This window comes from Rhinopithecus bieti, unplaced genomic scaffold (genome assembly GCF_001698545.2).
Source record: "Rhinopithecus bieti isolate Rb0 unplaced genomic scaffold, ASM169854v2 scaffold_2723, whole genome shotgun sequence".
Lineage (NCBI taxonomy): Eukaryota > Metazoa > Chordata > Mammalia > Primates > Cercopithecidae > Rhinopithecus > Rhinopithecus bieti.
In genome coordinates, this window is record NW_016804119.1 from 359892 (window position 1) to 381576 (window position 21685).

General features: G+C 45.2%; 1 protein-coding gene across 1 annotated transcript in view; it reads left to right on the forward strand.

Moving 5' to 3' along the window:
- Positions 1–21685, forward strand: part of SMURF1 (SMAD specific E3 ubiquitin protein ligase 1) — a 123873-nt gene that overhangs the window by 87126 nt on the left and 15062 nt on the right. Inside the window, exons 2-13 of the mRNA XM_017864228.1 lie at positions 1339–1377; positions 2518–2626; positions 5950–6083; positions 6231–6296; positions 8621–8696; positions 11409–11650; positions 12417–12501; positions 14166–14312; positions 16115–16313; positions 18159–18262; positions 20012–20086; positions 20762–20832. Coding sequence (XP_017719717.1) covers positions 1339–1377; positions 2518–2626; positions 5950–6083; positions 6231–6296; positions 8621–8696; positions 11409–11650; positions 12417–12501; positions 14166–14312; positions 16115–16313; positions 18159–18262; positions 20012–20086; positions 20762–20832 — 1347 coding nt within the window. The remainder of the gene's footprint in view (positions 1–1338; positions 1378–2517; positions 2627–5949; positions 6084–6230; positions 6297–8620; positions 8697–11408; positions 11651–12416; positions 12502–14165; positions 14313–16114; positions 16314–18158; positions 18263–20011; positions 20087–20761; positions 20833–21685) is intronic.

Below are 21685 nucleotides of genomic sequence, written 5' to 3' on the forward strand. Positions count from 1 at the left end.
GTCTCGGCCTCCCAAAGTGCTGGGATTACAGGCTTGAGCCACCGCGCCCGGCCAAAATATAAGTTCTTAATAAAACATAATATGCTTAAAATTGAGGACAATTTGTGAAGCAAAAGACAAAAGCACCTCAGTGTCTCCCTGACACAGTCACTTTCATTGTGTAGCAAGCAGGTCTGGTGACAAGCTGTCTTAACAGTAATTGATACTACCTCATTACTCATTAACAAAATAATAGCCTTAATTGCATTCTTTCTATACATCAATACTGTGCTTAGTTCTTTGTTTTGGAGACAGAGTCTCGCTCACTGCAGCCTCTGCCTCCCGGGTTCAAGTGATTCTCCTGCCTCAGCCTCTGGAGTAGCTGGGATTACAGACATGTACCACCATGCCCAGCTAATTTTTGTATTTTAGTAGAGACAGGGTTTCTCCATGTTGGCCAGGCTGGTCTTGAACTCCTGACCTCAGGTGATCTGCCCGCCTCAGCCTCCCAAAGTGCTTGGATTGCAGGCGTGAGCTACCACGCCCAGCCTGTGCTAAGTTCTTAACATGTATTTTATCATATTTTGTTCACATCACCCTGATGATGGCCCCATATTCGTTTATTTACCACCTTCCCCTTGCTTACTATTTTCCAGCATATCAAAGTTTACATTTACAAAATTGTTTTATTTATCAGAATACAAAAAATGCATAGCTTCTTCTGTCATTAGCAGCACCTATAAGGATAAATACTTCAGGTCTTTAATTGAATTGGTTTTTATGTGATCATATGCAGTATAAGAGAATATTGGTAGGCTGGGTGCAGTGGCTCAAGCCTGTAAACCCAGCAGTCTGGTAGACCAAGGTGGGAGGATCTCTTGAGGCCAGGAGTTCAGGACTAGCCTGGGCAACACAGTAAGACCCTATCTCTACATAGAAAATTTAGTCAGGGGTGGGGGCGTGTGCCTATAAACCTAGCCACTGGGAGGGCTGAGGCAAGAGGATTGCTTGATCACAGGCTGCAGCGAGCTATGCTCATGCCACTGCACTCCAGCCTGGGCAACAGAGCAAGACCCTGTCTCTTTAAAAAAAAACAAAAAGTATATTGATAAACCCATCTGAATGTGTTTAAGATTTTTAGTTTAAACTAAAGCATTTTGTATTTGTTATAGTTGATCTTCAGTTTGAGGAGAAAACACTTTTTAGATGGTTGTCCATTTTTTGTTTCATGTGATACTAGATTTGAAAGTCAAATCTTTGGCAAAGCTAATTTTAGAGTCTTTTGTTCTGGTGTAAATATAGATTATTATGGAAATCTTGTCTTTAATGCTAACCTGAGTAATTTTTCTTTGTTTTTAGTGTTATGTGCCAAGAACCTTGCAAAGAAAGACTTCTTCAGTAAGTAAACACTTATTTTTTTCCCTCTTATAATATTATGCATGTATTTCTGAAATTTTAAACTTTAAAAAAAGATTGGGTGTATTCTCTTTAAAGTTTGACCTTTACTTAATAGAAATCCATGGTTTTCCAAACTTTATTTCCCAGTTGACTACGACATGGGGGTTCCTTAGCTGAAAGACACAGAACTTACAAATCATAACCCAAAACCTGTCTTTCATTTCCTGTTCTGGTCACACCCAATTTTTTCTGCCTCTCTACCTATTAGAATATTGCTTTCTGCTGGATGATGTATTCTCAGCTCTAACAAAAAGGAAATACTTTTCTGTAAAACAGCTGGATTTGCATAAAATTGTTAATCAGATTTTATAAATTAAATCACATTTACAGCATCCTGTAATTAAAGGAATTGCAAATATAGGGACTCCTTTTCTAAAGGAAGGAATCACTCCTTAAGAAAGTCACCTAGTATCTGGTCAGTGCCTGCAGCATTAAATTCTTCACACACTTTCTGATCCTCACAGGACATCTTTCAGTTCTTGAGTAGTAGTATTCATGCTTTCAAGATGAAGAAACTTAGGCTCAAAGGCTTTCTCCAGGTAGCCAGGAAGCTCCAGCACGGTGGCTCGTGTCCATCTCTATCTCTGACAACTGTCCACTTTGCCATCTGTCTGATGTAATAAACCTGTCTGATTCATTCCTTAGCATTTAGGGACTTAACCGCATTAAGGCCTGGTGAATACTTGCTTCCATAGATAAGATAGGCAAAGATCAGTAAACACATTTCAGGGCACTATTAATTTTTAGAAAGTCTAAATACAATTACTTTCAGACACTTTTCCCTCCACTTAATTAGCCCCGCTTTAATAGAAATTTGAATGTAAGCCTATTTTTTTTTTAGTCACTTTCTTTTCTTCCCTTTAAAAATCTGAGTATGAAGGCATACTAGGTTCTCTCTTAGAAAGCTCAATAGACATAACTTATTTTGCTGATTGAAATTATCCTGAAGTTAGAGAACAAAATGTACAATGGTAATCTTTACCGAATGAGATGATCCTGAAGCTCCCTTTAGCCTGAATTGTGTTCTCTGTCACATGGATCTGAGGTCTCATCTAGGTGTGTGTCTCCTCTCTCCTCTAGGGCTCCCCGACCCTTTTGCAAAGATTGTCGTGGATGGGTCTGGGCAGTGCCACTCAACCGACACTGTGAAAAACACATTGGACCCAAAGTGGAACCAGCACTATGATCTGTGAGTTGAATGTTCTGTAAACCCCATGCGGAGTGGCAAGAAAGCAGGTGTCTAGCTTTTACGAGAAACATTTTAAGAAAAAAAAAAAAGGATGACTTTTTTTTTTTTTTGGAACGGGTCGCGCGTCTGTCGCCCAGCGCTGGAGTCAGTGGCCGGATCTCAGCTCGCTGCCAGCTCCGCCTCCGGGATTCACCGCCATTCCTTCCTGCTCAGCCTCCTGTAGCTGGGACTACAGGCGCCACCACCTCGCCCAGCTAGTTTTTTGTATTTTTTAGTAGAGACGTGTTTCACCATGTAGCCAGTATGGTCTCGAATTCTCCTGACCCTCGTGATGCGCCTGTTCGGACCTTCCCAAAGTGCTGGGATTTCAGGCGGAGCCACCTGCCCAGCTGGGTGACTTTTTATTGATACCAAAAGCGGATGGCCAAATGAATGTCCATGTTGCCTAATTTTAGAATTTATGTACTTGGAAGTTCTTGCATTTGCCATTTTATTTTTTTCTTTTCCTTTTTTTTTTTTGAGATGGAGTCTTACTCTGTCACCCAGGCTGGAGTGCAGTGGCGCGATCTCAGCTCACTGCAACCTCTGCCTCCCGGGTACAAGCGATTCTCCTACCTTAGCCTCACAAGTAGCTGGGATTATGGGCATACGCCACCACACCCAGCTAATATTTGTATTTTTTAGTAGAGACAGGGTTTCACCATGTTGGCCAGTCTGGTCCTGAACTCCTGATCTCAAGTGATCTGCCCACCTTAGCCTCCCATAGTGTTGGGATTACAGGCGTGAGCCACCGTTCCCGACTGCATTTGGCATTTTCATAGATTTTTTATGGTTTGGTTTCATACCTGTGATCCTCAAACTTTTCAATCTCCTGGCCATTTTAGCAGGAAAAGAGGCTGTAGTTTGTAAACTCCACGTGCTACTGTTTTTCAGCAAAACCCTAAACCTAGTTGTAGTTTCTACCTAAAAAATGCATATTTTTTTTTTTTTTGAGACGGAGTCTTGCTTTGTCGCCCAGGCTAGAGTGTGCAGTGATGTGATCTCAGCTCACTGCGACCTCCACCTCTTGGATTCAAGCGATTCTCCTGCCTCAGCCTCCTGAGTAGCTGGGATTACAGGCACCTGCAACCACGCCCGACTAATTTTTGTAGTTTTAGTATAGACGGGGTTTCACCATCTTGGCCAGGCTGGTCTTGAACTCCTGACCTCATGATCCACCCGCCTCAGCTTCCCAAAGTGCTGGGATTACAGGTAGGAGCCACCAGTGCTCTGCCTAAAAGATGCATTATTATGACTATATGTTTCTGTTGACTTTGGAAATTTTTGCTCTTTAGTACATATATATTTTCTGCAACAGAAAATACAGTTTTATTTGATCAAAGCCATCAGACAATTTCTTATATTCATTCAAAAACTGGATTGTACTTTGAAGACCACTATTTTATTTTATTTTTTAATTTAATTTAATTTTTTTTTAAAACAGAGTCTCACTCTGTTGCCCAGGCTGGAGCGCAGTGGCGCAATCTCGGCTCACCACAACCTCCTCCTCTTCGGTTCAAGCAATTCTCATTCCTCAGCCTCCCAAGTAACTGGGATTACAGGTGCCCGCCACCATGCCCGGCTAATTTTTGTATATTTAGTAGAGATGGGTTTCACCACGTTGGCCAGTCTGGTCTCGACCTCCCGACCTCAGGTGATCCACCTGCCTCAGCCTCCCAGAGTGCTGGGATCATAGGTATGAGCCACTGCGCCTGGCCATGAAGACCACTATTTTATATGCATCCAAGTTTTCATATTCCTACTAAGATATTTTCATCAAAGTAATCCTGAAAGATTATTGTCTTTTAATTAACACAAATTATACTGTGTTGGGTGGGATTTTTATTTTTATTTTATTTTATTTTTTGAGACAGAGTCTCGCTCTGTTGCCCAGGCTGGAGTGCAGTGGCAAGATCTTGGCTCATTGCAAGTTCTGCCTCCCGGGTTCACGCCATTCTCCTGCCTCAGCCTCCTGAGTAGCTGGGACTACAGGCGCCCACCACTATGCCCGGCTAATGTTTTGTATTTTTAGTGGGGACGGGGTTTCACCATGTTAGCCAGGATGGTCTCAATTTCCTGACCTCGTGATCCGCCCGCCTTGGCCTCCCAAAGTGCTGGGATTACAGGCGTGAGCCACTGTGCCCAGCCTTGGGTGGGATTTTTAAGATTTATATTCTAAGATTGAATTTCAGTGACACCGAGGCTCTGTAAGTGGGTTGAGTTCCTCTTTCTGTGGTTGACTTGCAGTGACAGTAAATGGAGGTTTAATGTCTTAGTGTCCTCTTGTGTACTTTGAATAGATCCGTAGGTTTGTAAGTAGTCCCTTGTTACAAACCAGTATTCTATATCAAACCTAATTGGTGAGAATTTATGAATCATGTTACTGTCCTATGCAACTATTAAAATATAGTAAATTTGCCAGGTGCAGTGGCTCACACCTGTAATCCAAGCACTTTGGGAGGCCGAGGCAGGTGGATCACCTGAGGTCAGGAGGTTAAGACCAGCCAGCCTGGCCAACATGGTGAAATCCCGTCTCTACTAAAAATACAAAAATTAGCCAGGCATGGTGGCAGGTGCCTGTAATCTCAGCTCCTGAGGAGGCTGAGGCAGGAGAATTCCTTGAACCCAGGAGGCGGAGGTTGCAGAGAGCCGAGACTGCGCCATTGCACTCCAGCCTGGGTGACAAGAGCAAAATTCTGTCTCAAAAAAATAAAAATAAAAATAAATAAAATATAGTAAGTTTGTTATAAGATTATTATTATCATGTGGTTATCTACATTTGCCCCTTCCATAAGGAGCAAAATAATTCTTCTTCCCAGCCAGTTGAAATTAACGGGCACGTATTTATTAAATGCCTGTTACATGTGTAATACAGAGGCAACATTATTCTATAAGGTTTCTTAAAGAGAAAATCGCATTGAGCTATCATAATTCAGAAATACAATTAAAGGCTGGGTATGGTGGCTCATGCCTGTAATCCCCGCACTTTGGGAGGCCAAGGCAGGCAGATCACCTGAGGTTAGGAGTTCAAGACCAACCTGGCCACATGGCGAAACCCCGTCTCTACTAAAAAGACAGAAATTAGCTGGGCGTGGTGATGCACGCCTGTAGTCCCAGCTACTCGTGAGGCTGAGGCAGGAGAATCGCTTGAACTTGGGAGGCGGAAGTTGCAGTGAGCCATCACTCAACTGCGCTCCAGCCTGGGGGCAACAGAGCAAGATTCTATCTCAAGAAAAAAAAAAAAAAAAACACAATTGAAAATGAGTTTTGCACTTTCTTTCCAGATATGTTGGGAAAACGGATTCGATAACCATTAGCGTGTGGAACCACAAGAAAATTCACAAGAAACAGGGAGCCGGCTTCCTGGGCTGTGTACGGCTGCTTTCCAACGCCATCAGCAGATTAAAAGATACCGGATGTAAGAATCTAAAGTTTTCCTGCCTTTTAATGCAACCGAAGAAAGCTTAGGAGGCATCGTTTTCTGTTTCGATTGCTGAATACTGAATTCCTGCCTTCCTCCCTAGTTCACATTCCTTGGGTTAAGTTTTGAATTGTTTGTTTACAGACCAGCGTTTGGATCTATGCAAACTAAACCCCTCAGATACTGATGCAGTTCGTGGCCAGATAGTGGGTAAGAACTTTCTTGTCTGTGTAAAGAGATGCTTTTCTAGAACTTACATTCAACCCTTCATTGCCGAGAACTCACATACAGGCACTGACGATGCCGACGGGCCTCAGAGGCCAGACCACCTACGGGGCCTTCTCTTCAGTACTAGGAAGTTTTATTATTTTATCTAATTCCCTTCTCCTGGCTTTTTGTTTTCCTTCTGTTTTTTCTTTTTTTTTTTGAGATGGGGTGCAGTGGTGAGATCTCGGCTCACTGCAACCTCCGCCTCCCAGGTTCAAGCGATTCTCCTGTCTCAGCGTCCCGAGTACTTGGGACCACAGGTGTGAGCCACCACGCCTGGCTAATTTTTGTATTTTTAGTAGAGACGGAGTTTCACCATGTTGGCCAGGCTGGTCTCAATCTCCTGACCTCAAGTGATCTGCCCGCCTCGGCCTCCCAAAGTGCTGGGCTTACAGACGTGAACACCGCGCCCGGCCCCCTTCTCCTGGCTTTTAAAGTTGAGTTAAAATGACTTGGGTGCAGAAAGATTTAGGGTTAGAATTTGAAATGTAATTTTAATCATCACGTTTATGGACACTACATTTGTGACTGCATTATCCAAGGGTAGATAATAAGAATGGTGGCCGCACATACAGGAGTTGGGAAAGAGTTGCTTCTGGAAGCCCCATCATATACATAAAAAGCAAAGAGTTGTGAAGAATTCCATGTAATATAATCTCTACAGCCAGGGGATGGCATTATTTAGAATGAAAAATTAAAGTGTGCTAACGTTACAAAGTTTGGCTAGAGGCAGTCTGTTGGAAGTGATTTTGCTGTTAAATAGCTCACCCTATTATCCACCCATTTGTGTTAGTAGTATTTTAGGGTAACTGAGATATTGACCTGTAAGCACTGCTGCACGGAATCAAAACGGTCTCTCTGCAGCACACTGGAGTGATTGTAACTCCAAATCTGGTAGGTGTTGTCCTGTGCAGACCTGACTCAAGATAAAGGAATAGTGCAGGCATACACCCTGAAATCTACCATCATGCAAAAGTTCTCACTGAATGCTTTCCTGTGTGTAATTTCTTTTGTTTTTTCTTTGTGGAGGGATGTGCCAGGGAGAAAAACGAGTAACTGAAAACAACTTTATGAAAGTCTTGTTCATAGTAAAGATAGAGAATAAATATTTAGATTCACTTAGACTTTGCAGATGCTAAATGTACTCTCTGTGTCTTTATTCATTTATTTTTTTGAGACTGAATCTTGCTCTGTCGCCCAGGCTGGAGTGCAGTGGCGCGATCTCAGCTCACTGCAAGCTCCGCCTCCCGGGTTTAAGCGATTCTCCTGCCTCAGCCTCCCGAGTAGCTGGGGTTACAGCTGCCCGCCACCACGCCTGGGTGACTTTTTATGTTTTTAGTAGAGACGGGGTTTCGCCATGTTGGCCAGGCTGGTCTGGAACTCCTGGCCTCAGGTGATCTGCCCGCCTTGGTCTCCCAATGTGCTGGTATTACAGGTGTAAGCCACCGTGCCTGGCCTCTCTGTGTCTTTATTAAACTTAAGTCGGAATGTTCTTAAGAAATAAAAACTGGGCTCAGTGGCACATGCCTGTAGTCTAGCTACTCTGAGGCTGAGGCAGGAGGATTGCTTGAGCCCAGGAGTTTGAGGCCAGCCTGGGCAACACAGTGAGACTTAATCCCTCCCCAAAAAACTTCTTTTTTTTTTTAATTTTCAATTTTTTTTGGAGACAGAGTCTCGCTCTGTCACCCCTGCTGCAGTTCGGTGGTGCGATCTTAGCTCACTGTAAGGATCTCCACCTCCTGGGTTCAAGCAATTCTCCTGCCTCAGCCTCCCAAGTAGCTGGGACTACAAGTGTGCGCCACCACGCCCGGCTAATTTTTGTATTTTTAGTAGAGATGGGATTTTGCCACGTTGCCCAGGCTGGTCTCAAACTCCTGAGCTCAGGCGATCCACCCGTCTTGGCCTCCCTAAGTGCTGGGATAACAGGCATGAGCCACTGTGCCCGGCCCAAAAAAAGTCTTCTTAAAAAATAAATCTTCTTAAAAATAACTTAGAGGGACTGAATACTGCATTGTTATTTTTATGGAGACCAGAAGAAACATAGCACCATTTTCTACACCACATTTACAAGGAATGTTCCAAGTAGCACGCAGCTACCGGAGTAAAATGCTTCGTGTTCGAAAGCATAGGAATATACGTGTGTATGCATACACATATGCCTCGTTTTTACGATATCGTACATAAATGCTAAATGAGCAGTGACTCACTGTGTTATAATTATGTAAACCCCGCTGGGTTTTAACACAAGTCGTTCTTTTCTCTTTTAGTCAGTTTACAGACACGAGACAGAATAGGAACCGGCGGCTCGGTGGTGGACTGCAGGGGACTGTTAGAAAATGAAGGGTACGTATGACCACAGCGAGAGGCGGGCCGAGTTCTCTGCTGCCTTAACCTCTCGGCCTATAGGAAAGTGCCCTTCCCTCCTTAAGTCACTCTGCAGAATGCTTGAGATGCATAAAGGATGTTGGGATAAAACTGTGAACTAGTTTACTTGTCTACAAAGGAAGCTGTAAAAACAACTGGGGTTGGCCGGGTGCGGTGGCTCACGCCTGTAATCCCAGCACTTTGGGAGGCCGAGGCGGGCGGATCACGAGGTCAGGAGATTGAGACCATCCTAGCTAATACGGTGAAACCCCATCTCTACTAAAAATACAAAAAATTAGCCAGGCGTGGTGGCAGGAGCCTGTGGTTCCAGCCTACTCGGGAGGCTGAGACAGGAGAATTGCTTGAACCTGGGAGGAGGAGGTTGCAGTGAGCAGAGATCGCGCCACTGCACTGCAGCCTGGGTGACAGAGTGAGACTCTGTCTCAAAAAAAAAAAACAAAAAACAACAACAATTCAGGTTGTGCCTGAAAGACTCAGAATCCAATGAAAGAGGCTCCCATGGGCCAAAGGTGGGTGAGTTTGAGCATCAGTAAGAATTATAACTGCCTGTAATCCCAGCACTGTGGGAGGCCAAGGTGGCTGGAGGCTTTGGTCTCGAGTTTGAGACCAGCCAGGGCAACATAGTGAGACTTTGTCTCTACCAAAAAATAAAAAATAAGAAATTAGCTGGGTATGGTGGCACGCACCTATAGTCCCAGCTGCTAGGGAAGCTGAGGTGGGAGGATTGCTTTGAGTCCAGGAGTGTGCAGTTGCAGGGAACCCTGATGACACCACTGCCCTCCACCTTGGGCGACACAGCAAGACCCTGGCTCAAAGAAAAGAAAAGAATTATAACTGCCATGAATTTGGAACATATCAAATATATTAAAAATCCTTGGGTTCATAATGACAGGGGAAAGAACTCAACACACTAAAAAATAAAACAAACTGCCGAACTGTCATTGGTCACTGTCACAATTTTGCAGTCCCCCATGAATTAATGGACCTGGCCAACAATCAATAATTGCTAACATCACAGAAGAGAGATGATCCAACATGAACACACCTCTTGGAAATATAGGGGGCCAGGAGTGTGTCTCACGGCCCCAAGGGAATATAATCAACAAACATCCAGAATGGGGCCCTCTGTAGGACAGACAACCCACTGTCTTCAACAGATAGACTGCGAGGAAAGCAAAGACAGGAGGGAAGCAGAACTGTCAACAATTCCTATTAAAACAAACTTGAGACATAGCTACACATGCAAGGTGTGGACTTTGGATCCTGATTTATGAGGCAATTGGAGAACTCTGAACACCGGCATTTGATTTTTTAAAAAATTAAGGAACAGTTTTTAGTTGTGATAATGGAAAAAGTCCTTGTCTTTTAGAGGGACAGTATAGATCCTTTTAGAGGCTGAAATATTTAAGGATGAAGTCATAAAACGTTGGGGTTGGTGGGGAGGGATTGGAAGAGTGGACATTGGATGATGGTTAGTTGGGAGGGGTAGACACGGGGGGTTCATTGTACTGTCTTTCATTTTTTGTACATATTTGAAATTTTTCAATCTCAGATTTTAAAAAAGTATTTGCTTCTAAGGGGCAGTAGCCTATTAAGGTAAATTGTCTTCAGAATTGCTCAGAGGGTAAAGATTGATGTTTAAAAAGTACCTAAAGGGTGGCTCAAGCCTGTAATCCCAGCACTTTGGGAGGCCGAGACGGGCAGATCATGAGGTCAGGAGATCGAGACCATCCTGGCTAACATGGTGAAACCCCGTCTCTACTAAAAAATACAAAAAAAAAAAAAACTAGCCGGGCGAGGTGGCGGGCGCCTATAGTCCCAGCTACTCTGGAGGCTGAGGCAGGAGAATGGCGTGAACCCGGGAGGCGGAACTTGCAGTGAACCGAGATCGCGCCACTGCACTCCAGCCTGGGCGACAGAGCGAGACTCCGTCTGGAAAAAAAAAAAAGTACCTAAAGGTATTTTGGTATTTTATGTAACCAGGAGTTTCATTATAGAGTAAAATAACAAGGAAAATGGAGTATTTGGATATGATTTTATTTTATTTTATTTTATTTTTGAGATGGAATCTTGTCCTGTCACCCAGGCTAGAGTAGAATGGTGCAATCTCGGCTCACTGCAACCTCTACCTCCTGGGTTCAAGCAATTCTCGTGCCTCAGCCTCCCAAGTAGCTGGGACCACAGGCACGTGCCACCACGCCCAGCTAATTTTTGTAGTTTTAGTACAGATGGGGTTTCACCATGTTGGCAAGGCTGGTCTTGAACTCCTGACCTCAAGTGATCTGCCCACCTCAGTGTCCCAAAGTTGGGATTACAGGTGTGAGCCACCGCACCCGGCCTGGATGTGATTTTAAATCAAGAAAAATGAGATCTCATTTCACGAACTCCTCATAGTCTAAGGCTGGTTTCTTCTAATCATTCCAGTCTACCCTACGGTGAAACTGTACAGTTGGCCTTGGGGACACTCCGGCCCCCTGTTCCTCTTAGAAGAGTCTGTCTGTTTGAGTGGCACAGGGTGGATTTTACAAAACTAGGCCCTTGGAACACTGGACATTGTTAAAGGAAAGCAAATGAATGTATGTGACGGTGTCCCCAGGACACTAGCCCTAAGGCGCTGGTCTTGTGACTCCTCCCTGGTGACACCATGCCTGCCTGCTCTGTCCCTTTCAGATCGGTGTATGAAGACTCAGGGCCTGGGAGGCCGCTCAGCTGCTTCATGGAGGAACCAGCCCCTTACACAGATAGCACCGGTGCTGCTGCCGGAGGAGGGAACTGCAGGTTTGTGGAGTCCCCAAGTCAAGATCAAAGACTTCAGGCACAGCGGCTTCGAAACCCTGATGTGCGAGGTCCACTACAGACGCCCCAGAACCGACCACATGGCCACCAGTCCCCGGAACTGCCCGAAGGCTACGGTGAGAGAATGTACCCTGCTGTGGCCAGTGCCATCTGCCCTGTTTCCACGAGCTTGACTTTTTTTTTTTTTTGAGACAAGGTCTTGCTCTGTCACCCATGCTGGAGTGCAGTGGCATGATCATGGCTTACGGCAGCCTTGACCTCCCTAGCTCACGTGATCCTCCCGAGTGGCTGGGATTACAGGCACACGCCATCATGCCCGGCTAATTTTTGTATTTTTTATAGAGAATGGGTCTCGCCATGTTGCCCAGGCTGGTCTCAAACTCCTGGGCTCAAGTGATCCGCTTGCCTCAGCCGCCCAAGTGCTGGGATTACAGACGTGAGCCACCGCGCCCGGCCTTTAACCCTTTTTGAGTAACCTGTTTGTGCCGTAAGTGCGGATGTTTGCATGGCTATGCCATTTGATAGTTGTGGCAGTGTAAAGACAGCTGGAAGAAAACGGTGCTAAATCTAGCTAAGCATGAATTTTCAGCAATTGCTCCACATCTCCCAGTCTAGAAATCAAGTGAAAATCTTAGGCAAACGAAGACCAGAGCCAACCAAGATAACATGTAGGCTAGATGAGGGTGTCTGTAGTGCTCTGGAAAGGAGAGCATGGGGCAAGACGGAGAAGAAGGGATTATCTGGCCACCTCAGAAGAACCGGGAGAAGACGGGGAGTGTTAGCTAGATGTAGATAATACCATAAGGGAGGGCATCGAGGGTTGGTTCCAGACTCTCCCTGGAACTGAAGTTGTCTAATTTGGATCCCTGATTTCTTGTGTAGAACAAAGAACAACAGTCCAGGGCCAGGTTTACTTTTTGCACACACAGACCGGAGTTAGCACGTGGCACGATCCCAGGATACCAAGGTAAGCCTCCTGAAACGCACACCCTCCCAGCTGTCTTTCCAGCGGTTGACTTGAAAAGCCAGTACCCTCTCCCAGATGTGTTGCTCTTGTTTTAAACTAAAAATATTGATGAATGAGATGATATTGATGTCTGGGATTTCCTTCAGATAAGCTGGGGTGGGGGGAGTGGCCAGGGGTACATTTGAAACAAGGTTGACCAGGAGTCATTGTTGACCTTTGAAACAAGGTTGACCGTGATCATTGCTGAAGTCGGTTACACAGCGATTCCTTATGATCGCTCATTTTTTATATGCTTAAAATGTTCTATCCTAAGTCAAGGAAATATAAAGACTCTGTTACCCTCTCTGTCTTCTACTTTACTGTCCCCATTGCCTCAGTCCCTCGGGGACTATTCCTGGGGGAGATGAAGCTTTTCTATACGAATTCCTTCTGCAAGGCCATACATCTGAGCCTAGGTTAGAGATCCCCCCCCCACCCCATAACAGAGTTAAGTTTCTTTTTTTCTTTTCTTTGCTTTTTATTTCCTTTTGGAATAGCATTACTACCTAATACGATTTTTGGTAATACTTAGTTCCTTTTTATTCATAATTTGTTTCATCTGAGAATAAACTTCCTGTCTTTGATTTTCCAGATCTATGTTTAATTTATGACTCAGTACCTATAATGAGACTGGAAATATATTACCTGCAAACGAATGCGGTGTCTCTTTTGTACCCCGTTAGAAATGACAGGCTTTTGTGTTAATTAGAAACACATCTTGGTCGGTAAAGCTGTGCTCCCTTCTGACTGTAGATGGTGTTGAAATTATTAATCAGGAGAATAATTAATCATTCTTAGCGTGGAAAATACTTGTTGAACAAAAACCCCATTTGAAAATGAGAATGGCTTGTCCTGCAACTGTTTAGAATTGTGAGTTTCTGAATGCATGTTCCTGTATTCTCCCTTAGTCCTGAAAAGCTTGGTGCTGTCTGGGAACTTTCCAATGAAGAAACCCTGCTGGCCTGGAGCATTTAATGACACTTGTGAATTCACTTAGTTTTCTGACAGCACTAAGATGCTTCCTGCTATTTGGGCCTTCTTTCGTATAAGAAATGATATTCTGTGGAGAGCCCCTGTTCCTTATCATGGTTATAAGCTCTCAAACTTCCTATTTTCTTTTTTTTTTTTGAGGTGGAATTTTGCTTTTGTCACCCAGGCTGGAGTGCAATGGTGTGATCTGGGCTCACTGCAACCTCCACCTCCTGGGTTCAAACGATTCTCCTGCCTCAGCTTCCCAAGTACTGGGATTACAGGCACCCGCCACCACACCCAACTAATTTTTGTATTATTAGTAGAGACGGGGTTTCATCATGTTGGCCAGGATGGTCTTGAACTCCTGACCTCAGGTGATCTATCTGCCTCCCAGAGTGCTGGGATTACAGGTGTGAGCCACCGCACCCAGCCTGAAAGTTTGGTTTTTAATCTCTTGGATGTTGCTGCTGTTTGCAACAGAGAGGCCTGGACTGAGTGGAGGTTTGGCGTAAGTAGCACCACGAAGGTCCATCTTAGCAGAGCTGGGACACAGACACCTTGATAAGGAACCTCTGTGGCTTCTGTTGCTGACTTTTGGCCTCATTCCTCTGTACTCAGTTGGATAAACCTCTCTGTATTTTCCATTTTGGTAGAGACCTTAACAGTGTGAACTGTGATGAACTTGGACCACTGCCGCCAGGCTGGGAAGTCAGAAGTACAGTTTCTGGGAGGATATATTTTGTAGATCATAATAACCGAACAACCCAGTTTACAGACCCAAGGTTACACCACATCATGAAGTAAGACTTTAAAAATAGTTTTTGCTGATCTCTTTTATTGATCATTGAATGCTTTCTTGGACTGATTTGTGTGAATGTATTGACTGCCTCGCCGGTTGGGTAATAAGCGTGGTCAAAATGATGTTAGATATCTGGTGGATAATTGCATATTTTAAACTCTTAAATTAGCTGTGAAGAGCACTGAAGCCCTAGATTGCTGCTACCCTTTTCTTACTTGCAGCCTAGATAAAATTGACCGAGATGGGGGTCTTAGGCAGCTTCCTGAAGGACGCTTCTGCAGGCAGCGCTCTCATGAGACACGCGGCCCTTAGGTTGAGAAGTAGAGATAGGCAATGTCCCCCTAGTGCCTGCACGGTGGGGAACTGGATACCTTGGAACTGGGAATTATCTTGGATCCCATATTTAGTGTTCCAGGCCTGTTGTGTTCTCAGAGCCAAACATCCCACATAGCTCTTTTTTAAATTTTGAGACGGAGTCCCGCTCTGTCACCCAGGCTGGAGTGCAGTGGCTCGATCTCGGCTCACTGCAAGCTCCGTCTCCCTGGTTCAAGTGATTCTCCTGCCTCAGCCTCCCGAGTAGCTGGGATCACAGGCACTCGCCACCATACCTGGCTAATTTATTGTTTTTTTAGTAGAGATGGGATTTGGCCACGTTGGCCAGGCTGGTCCCAAATTCCTGACTTCGGGTGATCTGCCTGTCTCGGCCTCCCGAAGTGCTGGGATTACAGGCATGAGCCACTGCGCCCACCCTCGACATAGCTCTTTTTTTGTCTTTTTTTTTTTTTCCTTTTTGTGGAGAACGGGGTCTCGCTGTATTACCCAGGCAGGTCTCGAACTCCTGGGCTCAAGCTATCCTCCCGCCTCTGCCTCCCTGAGAGCTGAGATTACAGGCGTGAGCCACCGCGCCCGGCTTGACATAGCTCTTTTAACCGACAGCTGTGTGTCTCAGTAGCAAAACTTAAACCGGACAACTGCCGCTTTGTCACCGTACTAATCCTACTCCTTTTATTTTACTGAAAGTTTGCTCTCAGTGAGCAGCCGTGGAAATCTCTTGGCGGTAAAAATGAGGGATGGTTTTCATTAGATTTCACTCGAGCGCTCTGTTGTGCCTATCATTAGATTTTATTTGAGCTCTCCACTGTTATCTCCTTTAAAATTTTTTCCCATCATCTCCATTTCATTCTTACTGCCAAGGTGCATCTGATGGTACATTGGTCCATCTCATGGGTGTGTAATAGATGCATAATAAATGACAACCATTTCCATTTTTATTTGTAGTAGTAATGTGCGAGATAAGTGGTTGCTTGGAATTGGGGTACCTCCCTTTTTTTTTTGAGACAGAGTCTGGCTCTGTCGCCCAGGCTTGGAGGGCAGTGGCGCGATCTCGGCTCACTGCAACCTCCGCTTCCCGGGTTCAAGTGATTTTCCTGTCTCAGCCTCCTAAGTAGCTGGGATTATAGGTGTCCACCACCACAGCTGGCTAATATTTTGTATTTTTAGTAGAGACCGGGTTTCACCATGTTGTCCAGGCTGGTCTCGGCCTCCCAAAGTGCTGGGATTACAGGCTTGAGCCACCACGCCCGGCCTGGGGTACCTCCTTTATTGTACTGTAGACTGTATATTTAGGCTAATGTGGCCATCAGTGACTTTTACACAGCTAGCTAGGTACATGGTTATGCCATCAGGGAAGCAAATTCTCCCTGAAGGTGCATGTAGCAAGCCGTCTCCACTGACCGTATGTGGGTGCTTGCAGCTCCCCTGGCCAGGGCTTCAGAGTGACTCTCTGCGTCTCTTCTTCCCAAGTCACCAGTGCCAACTCAAGGAGCCCAGCCAGCCGCTGCCACTGCCCAGCGAGGGCTCTCTGGAGGACGAGGAGCTTCCTGCCCAGAGATACGAAAGAGATCTAGTCCAGAAGCTGAAAGTCCTCAGACACGAACTGTCGCTTCAGCAGCCCCAAGCTGGTCACTGCCGCATCGAAGTGTCCAGAGAAGAAATCTTCGAGGTACAGAGTTCAGGGCCACTGCCCAGACCCTGTTCAGAAACAAATAAGGCAGCTCAGACAAAGGAATCTCAAATGCCTTTGTTTTAAAGGGCTGCTTTAAATGAACTGCTTTGTGGGTGATGTCTGCGTTTCAGGGAACCCTTCTTTCTCTGGTATTTCAGGTGTTGATTTTATTACTAAGGGAAGTGCAGAGTTTGTCAGGACCACAGCCTGTGTAGAGGGAGGGAACGGTATTTATTTCCTCTCATGGTAAAAAGGGAGACAATTAAATAGTTTCACTTCTAGGTGAAAACCTAGAGATGTATATAGAAACTAGCACTAAAAAATAGTGGGAACCTCCTTGTCTACATGATGCAGGTTAAATATTCCTGCAATCTGCGCCTTCCCCAGAGCCAGGCAGTCTCCCTCCTCTCTTCTTGTACGAGATGTCATCTGAGGGCTGTCCTTCTCAGGGCAGCTCAGGGGCTGGGGGCCGTCCTGCTTCTCCTGTGGAAATTGGCGGGGAGCAGGTGGCTCCTGGGACAGGTTCTGTCCCTTACACGGCTTCCTGCAGGAGCAGGTCTCTAAACAGACCGGCCCTTTTCCCAAGAAAGCCGACCATTCGGGAAAATCTCCATGGCATGTGGGCCATTTCCTGCCCTCCTTTGTGGAGACACTGTCAGAAATGATCAAAGGAGACAGAGCACAGATTCCCCCTGGGTGACAGTGCTGAGGGAGCACAGCAGGGCGAGGGAGCTGAGCGCCTTCCCCATGGCCAGGGCTGGGCCTGGGTGTTGGATGGGCAGCTTGGCTGCAGTACCCAGCCCTGCCTGCTGCATGTCTGCCCTTGTTGCAGGGTTAGAAAAGCGCTGAAGTACTGACTTCACTACCAGATTGTTTCGTCTTTCCCTCTCAGGTTGCCAGAGTGTTTTTTTTTTTTTTTGAGACGGAGTCTCGCTCTGTTGTGCGGGCTGGAGTGCGCGATCTCGGCTCACTGCAAGCTCCACCTCCCAGGTTCAAGCGATTCTCCTGCCTCAGCCTCCCGAGTAGCTGGGATTACAGGCGCCCGCCACCACACCTGGTTAATTTTTTGTATTTTTAGTAGAGATGGGGTTTCCCCATGTTGGCCAGGCTGGTCTCGAACTCCTGACCTCAGGTGATCTGCCCACCTCAGCCTCCCAAAGTGCTGGGATTACAGGTATGGGCCACCGCACCTGGCTGGGTTGCTGGAGTTTGAATTGCGTTAAATTTAAAGCATAAAAATATTCTTAAGTACCTTGTTACTGACATCTACAGACATGTAGTGGCTTCTGCTTCAAGTGCTGAGTCTGAGGGAATAGCAGGCTGATCACATGGGTTCTGTGCTGTGCTTAAGCCACCTTATGTCTTACTTAAAAACTTAAAATCTTTTTGCTTTTGACTCAGTGTGAAGTCAAATGTGATTTTCACTTTAGATATAAAACAGGCTCAGAACTCCCTTAGCATTCAGACTTGCTAACGTCTTGATTTTGGTTGCAATGCATAAGTTGTTTATCGTGTGCACTGAAATTAATCTATGCAGAGAAAAACCAACCCTAGTGAGACTTGTCCTTCACTCCTTGGTGATTCACTGAAAACAGACACGTGTTTCCCTTAAGGTTAGTGTTTCCTGGCATTGTGTTTGTTTTGTTGTTGTCTCAGAGGGAGAAACTGAGAAAAAAGATGATGGAATATACTAGATGCCAAAGAAACATTCTGATTAGGAGCCAGATAAAACTTGAATTGGAATGGATGCGTATTCTTAACCAGGCGCCATTACCAATAACCGTTTATAACTTGAAGAATAAGAAATGTTCTTCTCTCTGAAACTGTGATGTTGCTATTCAGGAGTCTTACCGCCAGATCATGAAGATGCGACCCAAAGACTTGAAGAAACGGCTAATGGTGAAATTCCGCGGGGAAGAAGGTTTGGATTACGGTGGCGTGGCCAGGTGAGTTGCTAATTCACCTTTTCTGCTGCGTGGATTTCCGTCTTTTCAGGAGAAGTCATTTGCCCTTCTCCAGTGCTCATCACCAAGCACTCCTGGGCAGGGCTGATGTCTCCCTGGAGCAGTCGGGCCAGCATGCGATGGCTGCAGCCACCCTGCTGAGAATAGGAATTCCTCGGAGCATGCTCGTGCCAGCCTCTTGCCATAACCTACCAGAATATCCGTGATCATCACCACTAATCGACTTCTTGTAAAGCTAGAATTCAACTTTTTAAACTCACTCCCTTCTTTTGAAACATAATTTCAGGACATGCTCCTGAAATTAACACAGGAGGTGGCCTTGCTCTCCTCCGTAGAGGATTTTCTGCAGACAGCAGGGCAGGGACTGCATCTGTGCATGTAAACTGCATGTAAATCGCATTCGTGTCAAAAGAATTATGTAAAATGTTGAAATTGTGGTCAAAATAATTCAAGAAAATGTTATAAAAAAAAAACCAGAATAGAATGATGAAAAGCTGCTATTTCATGTCCTGCCTCTTTTCACCTTCAAGACAATTTTTCTTTTTTTTTTTTTGTCTTTTTTGAGACAGAATCTTGCTCGCTTGCCCAGGCTGGAGTGCAGTGGCGCAATCATAGCTCACTGCAGCCTCAACCTCCAGGGCTCAAGCCAGCCTCCCACCTCAGCCTCCCAAGTAGCTGGAACTACAGGTGTGTAACACCACGCCTGGCTAATTTTTTTAAAAGTTTTTTTGTAGAGATGAGGCCTTACTATGTTGCCCAGGCTGGTCTCAAACTCCTGGGCTCGAGCCATCCTCCCATGTGGGTCCCCAAAGTGCTGATACTGCAGATGTGAACTACTGTGCTTGGCTAAGACAACTGCTCCTGAACTTTTTTAGCTCTTTCTTTGAATAGGTATCTTATTATTTCCAGATTTAATGATTTATGGGCATATACAGAAGATAGACTGACTCTAGTGACTCTCATGTTCAATTTAGTCATATGAGTCTTTTTAGTTCTCCCCTCATTTGTAACTTCATGTCCTGTGCTTTCACCTTTAGTTTTTGATTTCTCAACTAGAGACATGATCTCTGGACCTCTCATTTGCATAAGAACAGGCTATTCATACTTGTAACTTCTCTTCAGCATTCCTTCTGCCTCTTAAATTCTGTCATCTATAATATTACTTATATATTGTCAAGGTTAAGATTTACATTTTCTTCTGTAACCAAAATTTGGTGAGTCTCCTATGCTTGTCTACCAATTATTTGTAAAGGGATGAAAGTTTATATGATTTATATTATTATGAATGAAAAGATTGTCATTAAGGGGTTAAATAGTATTCTAGAATTTGTTTAACTTTTGGAGCAAATTCCAATTTTCCAAGAATTTCTTCTTCCCTTTTTTTCTGGAGACAAGAGTCTCACTCTGTGGCCCAGGCTGGAGTCCACTGGCTGGATCTCAGCTCACTGCTACCTCCACCTCCCAGGTTCAAGTGATTCTTGCACCTCAGCCCCCTGAGTAGCTGGGATTACAGGTGCGAGTCACCATGTCCAGCTAATTTTTGTATTTTTAGTAGAGACGGGGGTTTCACCATGGTGGCCAGGTGGGTGTTGAACTACTGACCTCAGGTGATCCTCCCGCCTTGGCTTCCCTCCCCAGTAGCTTTCACTGTCTCTATTGCCCCGTGAACTTCAAGTCCTCCAGGACGGTTACACATCATGCCTTCTGACAGCCCCCTGTGTCTCCTGCAAGGCCTCTGTGCAGCCTGACGGCAGTGCTCTCGCTCCTCTGTGCCGCGGTCGTCATGACACTTCACTGCTTCCCTGGGTGAGGTCCACTGTCCTGGGCGTCCCGTAGCTTCCCCTTTCTTGGCGTCCTCCCTTGTCATGCTGTGACCACCTCATGGTTGTGTGGTGTGATGTTTCCGTTTCTCGTCTGCATCTTCCAAGAGACTCAAACTGCACACAGTCAGGAACCTTGTCTTGTTCACAGCTGATCCCCGGTTCTTAGAACAGCAGCTAACACACAGCGGAACACTTGTCTCCCTAAATATGTGCCAAATGAATGAATTTTACTTTTTGTTAATTTCTTTGCACATTTTCTTTCTTTGGTCGTTCTGAAATGCTTGTTACTCAGCTGTTGGACTCCCTGGTTTGGTCTGGTAGGAGTTACATTCCTTCCGCGTCTTCGTAGTCGTCCAGTCTTCTGCGTGGAGACAGGTCTTTGTGAATTTCCCTTGACTGACATGATGCTGTAGTGGAAAGAGCTGGGAATCCCTGCTCTGCCACCTCCAGTTTGGTGTAGTGTTGTTTCACCACTGGAGTCTTCCTCCTAATGGGGTCATACCTATCTCAGAGGGAGGTGGAGCGATTCCAGTTGCATGTGTATTACACATGTGCAGGGGTGTGTTCATTATCCGATCTGTGGGAGTCAGGCTACACTTATCTCCCCAGTATTTAGTCCTGAAGTGCTTTCTGTAGCTTCTCTTTTTGGCCTGTTTAGTTATTGCTTCCCCTACCGCTTCCAGAACACAGCTGATCGTATCTTCATGTTGTCCATGGCTGGGGTGGAACGTTTGCTTGTATTTTAATCACTTCCTGTCTAGACAATTGAAGGTCTTTGTCTTTTTCAAAAAAGGTTCTTTCTAAATCGAAACTCCAAAACTTGGGATGAATTCAAATTCAGCAATGTTGCCTTTGTAGTAAAGAAACTTTATAGGATTCGGAGTCTCATCTCTTCTGGCTGTTCATTTCTGTTCTTTTGAGTACAATACAGAACTGTTTTGTTTGATATTTTCATGTATTCTCATGATTTTCTTGGACAGCTTCTCTGCATTTGTGTCTGTCCTTTCCTATTCTCTCTCATTTCTGTTTGAAAGAGTAAGAAATTCTAGAATAAAATTTGGGGCTGCTATCTTAATGCGATCCATTGAAAAGGAGTTTTGAGTAGAATGAATGAAAGACGCTGTAGATCTGCCACAGGTGTTTGTCTGAGGCCCCCACTAGCTGGGCTTATCGCAACCCGAGTGCAGCCACTGAACCATACAGTTTCTAGTTGAAGTGCCTTTTTTTTTTTTTTGGCTTCACTGTTTTAACTTTGGAGTTTTAAAATAATACAATGATGCAAACATTAAAGAAATTCAGAAAATAATAACTCACTCCTGTAATCCCGGCACTTTGGAAGGCCGAGGTGGGTGGATCATTTGAGGTCAGGAGTTCGAGACCAGCCTGGCCAACATGGTGAAACCTCGTCTCTACTAAAAATACAGAAATTAGCCAGGCCTGATGGCGCGTGCCTGTGCTCCCAGCTACTCAGGAGGCAGGAAAATCGCTTGGACCCGGAAGGCAGAGGTTGCAGTGAGCCAAGATTGCGCCACTGTGCTCCAGCCTGGGTGACAGAGCAAGACTTCATCTCAGGGAAAAAAAA